This window comes from Musa acuminata, chromosome BXJ2-11, assembly GCF_036884655.1.
Source record: "Musa acuminata AAA Group cultivar baxijiao chromosome BXJ2-11, Cavendish_Baxijiao_AAA, whole genome shotgun sequence".
NCBI lineage: Eukaryota > Viridiplantae > Streptophyta > Magnoliopsida > Zingiberales > Musaceae > Musa > Musa acuminata.
The window spans coordinates 20,190,619-20,194,542 of record NC_088348.1 but is presented as its reverse complement, the minus strand read 5'-3'; the positions used below and the strand labels follow the sequence as shown (position 1 = coordinate 20,194,542).

Below are 3,924 nucleotides of genomic sequence, written 5' to 3'. Positions count from 1 at the left end.
GTGTTTGTTCAAGTCATCCTTGACCAGTGGTTTCATAGAAAGACTGGAACCCCCATCTATAATCTCCTCCCTGAAAGACATTCAAAAAGAAAACATAAGGATTTTTGCAATTATGATCCTAATCACACACGGTGGGCTCATGTTTGATGTTGTAGAACAGAACTGGACATTCTCACTAAGGCATTTTTGGTCCTTAATGAGAATGGCTGTTAAAATAAACTTCAGATACAAGATCTGCAATCCTTTCAAGTTTTTTATTGTCATTATCAGGAATAGCTATGTTGCATCGTGCACGGAGTTCAAGTACAATTTAGTCTTCACAAGGCCAAACATTAAAAAGTGACAAAATTTGACAGCGGAACATGTTAGTATTTCAGAACATCTATGCACAAGATTGATTCAGTTTTCGGGCAGCCTAAGTTGAATCCCATCAGGTGGCGGCCTTAAGGTGCAGACCATCTCTCTTGTCTTCCCGAAGTAAACCTGTCAAAGCACACTATGGCAATTCAGAACTCATCGGATTCTGTCAAAATTCTTGCCACTATGTGATCCTTGTTTAGGCAATTGACCACTACGTGGCGAAAGTGACTTCAAACTTCAAAAGAAATCTAGCATCACCAAAGGATAAGAGAGAATACCTGATCCAGCGAGTTTCTGAGTTTTCCTTCCATCTCCTCAATCATCTTTCCCATGTTACACAAGTGACCCTCTGCCACCGAAAGGTCATGACTCATCTGCATTGTATATGAAATTGTCAGGTGAGACTATTTGGTTATCTTCCCTCAATTATTTAAACTTTTTATTTTATTCTTTTGCACAAGCTTAGCTGATTGTAACACGGCACATTGAAAAAAGATTGCTACAATAACATGGATATGATCTTACCAATGACATCTAACTGCCTTGTACCTACTTAAGATGGAAGCAGATCCAAAGGACCCAAAACCTGACAATGAACCCATCTAAAGAACACTAGGATGTCTAGACATTGTTGACTAGCTAGCTTCAGCTTTAATGAAACTGACAAATTTCAAACATTCAATAAGGCACGACATAAACAAGCAATCCATCCAAGCGGGCCAAGAGGTAAACAGCTTGGGTCGTGGAACAACCTAAGTTTACACCCAATAACTAATTAAATTGTGTTGCCAGACATTACATCTTAACTTCAGATATAATGTTTCCTTTCAGTAAATTGGTGGGAATAAAAAGCATGGTAATGATGGATATGCTAGCAAAATAGATGTTTCATTTGATTCCACATGCACTCTAAAAGCCCATTTCTGTACAGTTCTACTTGGCTTGCAATATACCCAAGCCTATCATCTGAGGTAATGTCAGCAAAAGTTTAAAACTGAGATCATTAAGTAAATCTAATAACCACCAGCGAATAAAATTCTTTCCCGATAAGGTACCTGTCTTCTGATTGAACCTGACAGATTAAAAGTTCCCGATGATTTGTCTTCTGTGGTCAAAGACAGCATGACGGTGCTGGTTAAGCGATAATGAGCTGTTCCCTCTTCCTCTGGTCCAACCTATTAGTAGAGGTAAAGGTCTAATAATTACCACTAAAAGCACTTTTAGCCAGGCAGAAAGTATGAAAGCACTCAAACAACTTTAATAATCGAGGGTCCATCTTGAGAAAACCTCTATAACATGAACAGCATCCCAGGACCCTTCTTGCAAATATCCTCTTCTACCATGGCCAGTTCTTGATCCATCTTCATTTGAAATTACATTGACATGTCACTAAAAAAGGGTACCATTTCTTCAAGGGATATTTCCCTCCCCCTTCCCCCCCTAAAAAAAATAAAGTAAAGAAAGTACCTTTCTTAATCAAGAAGCATGCAATGAAACTTTCATTGTGATCCTCCCATATGTAAACAGATGAAACACCCCCTTCATAATACCTATGAGTCAAGAGTGTAGAGAAAAGTGGTTACTATATCTACCGGACTAGAAAAGCTAAAGAAGAACGTTTGTTTCTGGATAGAGAGGGAAGAAAGAAAGATAAACACACAGAACATAATTCATGGTCATTCAAATTATATCATGACAAACGTCTAAACCCAAGAAAGTAAAGGACCTCACTGGTCACGATAAACAGTAAAAACTTCGTTTGCTTCAATTTCCAATTTCCTCAGTTGCGGCGAGGGAAGAGGTCCATCTTCCAGAGGAGGGAAATACTTGTTAGACCATGGCGATCTGCATATTAATGTCAAACAATGGAAATCAATACTTGAGACTTTCAGAAGGCGAAGCGAACCAGCCAGAAAACAAACACAAGATATAATTCACCATTATCCTGAAATGTATTGAGGCCAGAGCACTAAGAATAGTTCAAATGAAGAAAGGGTTACCTATATGAATCCGCATCCCTGTTGTACTCGCACAATATGAACTCCTTCATCAGCTGCTGATCCATACAAACCTGCTCTCTTGATTAAAAGAAAGGGTTATTTTTGGAGGCAAGCAAAAGCACGTTGGCGTCATGTGAAATTAACCTCGATGATGTCTGTCCTATACTCAACTGGGACATCTATCAAAAAAGCTAAATTTTGCATAATTCAGTAAGAACATAAAATTGACTTCCTAACAAACCGAAACATAGGAAAACAAATTATCTAAAATAAGGTCAAATCGTTGCTTTCTCATCTAAAAAAAAAAGGTTAAGTTCAACCTGTCTTTTCTTCATGCATTATGATTGCCATGATTGATGATGACTAGCAAACATGGCATACAACAAGTCTCGATTTTGTAACTCGAAAGCTACCGGATAGGACATCGTGAAAACAGAAAGGAAAAGAGAGGCCGATTAATCGAAAGAATAATAAAAGAAACGTTAAGATATCACGAAACGGAGGAGGAAAATCCTCGAAAAATAATCGGACAATCAGGTATTGGTGGTCGATTTCCCAAAAAAAAAAATCATATTTTGACGCAACATCCGATGGATATGGCTCTCCAAATGGAACCCTAGGCGGCAAAGAGATAAATCTAAGCACGAGAAGAAAGGAAAGAAAGAACCTCACGAGGAGAAGAAACCGAAAGGCAAAGGAAGGAGGCATTTGAACAAATCCCACCGATAGGCGCACGGATCGACGAGAAGAACAAGCGATCAGATCGACAAATACGAAAGAAAACGGACCGCGAAATGCGACGGAGACGTGCAAAGATACCAACTTGGAACCCGGCAGCGGGAGTCAGAGATGGATGAGAGGTGAGAAGGAAGGACCTGGAGGGGGAGGTCGACTTGGGAGAGGAGATCGGCGGAGTGGTGGGGAAGGAGGGAGAGCAGGGCGGACAGCGCCGTCTCGCTCTCCTTGGGGGAGATCCTGCGCATCAGATCCATTGCTGCCTCCATCTTCAGACGATTACCCTATCTTCTTCCTTCGTCTCCGTGTGGAATCGCCGGTGGAGGAGGCCAAAAAAGGGGGGACTCGTTGTTTATGTTTTTTGGTTCGTCGAGAAGCGAAGGAAGAGGCCGTTTGAGCGATCCGAGTTTCCCTCCCGAGACTTTTTTTTTTTTTTTTTTATATATACTCTTTAATTTTATAGGGTCACTAAAAAGCTGTATATTATTTATTTATTTATTTTTTCATCAATAAAAAAACAAAAAATAAAAAAAAGAAGATCACTAATTTATTGGGCTGGAAATATATTGGAATATTACAAGAAATAACAACTATAATCCCTTAATTGGGCCGGGCCGGGCCGGGCCAGGCCGATTAAGGCTCACTGATTGTTTCGACCACATCGATCCATCATAAAAAAAAAAAAAGATTTCATGAATTAGGATCGAGTTAGAGTGTCATAATATTCGTGATACTAGGAAATATTCATCTCTATCTAGAGTTCGACACGATATATCAATTACCATCAAAAGTCTTAATCCATTATCCTTATTATGTTAGTTACTATACA

The 3,924-nt window shown here is 39.4% G+C and overlaps 1 protein-coding gene across 1 annotated transcript; it reads right to left on the bottom strand.

Annotated features, from left to right (window-relative positions):
• Positions 1–230: 230 nt before the first annotated feature.
• Positions 231–3,514, bottom strand: LOC135627432 (probable F-actin-capping protein subunit beta). Its single transcript, XM_065133534.1, has 8 exons — positions 3,236–3,514; positions 2,361–2,431; positions 2,092–2,205; positions 1,828–1,910; positions 1,648–1,721; positions 1,416–1,535; positions 639–734; positions 231–483 (listed from the first exon to the last, which is right to left on the bottom strand). The coding sequence occupies exons 1-8, from the start codon at positions 3,362–3,364 to the stop codon at positions 400–402; spliced, it is 771 nt and encodes a 256-aa protein (XP_064989606.1). The 5' UTR covers positions 3,365–3,514; the 3' UTR covers positions 231–399.
• Between the last annotated feature and the right edge of the window lie 410 nt (positions 3,515–3,924).

Bases quoted from the DNA above. Each gene is read 5' to 3' on its own strand.
- LOC135627432 (XM_065133534.1), bottom strand. From the start codon at position 3,364: ATGGAGGCAGCAATGGATCTGATGCGCAGGATCTCCCCCAAGGAGAGC. The intron at 2,432-3,235 runs GTCCTTCCTTCT...TCAAGAGAGCAG, and splicing joins AAGTCGACCTCCCCCTCCAG to GTTTGTATGGATCAGCAGCT. The intron at 735-1,415 runs GTACCTTATCGG...TATACAATGCAG, and splicing joins CAGGTTCAATCAGAAGACAG to ATGAGTCATGACCTTTCGGT.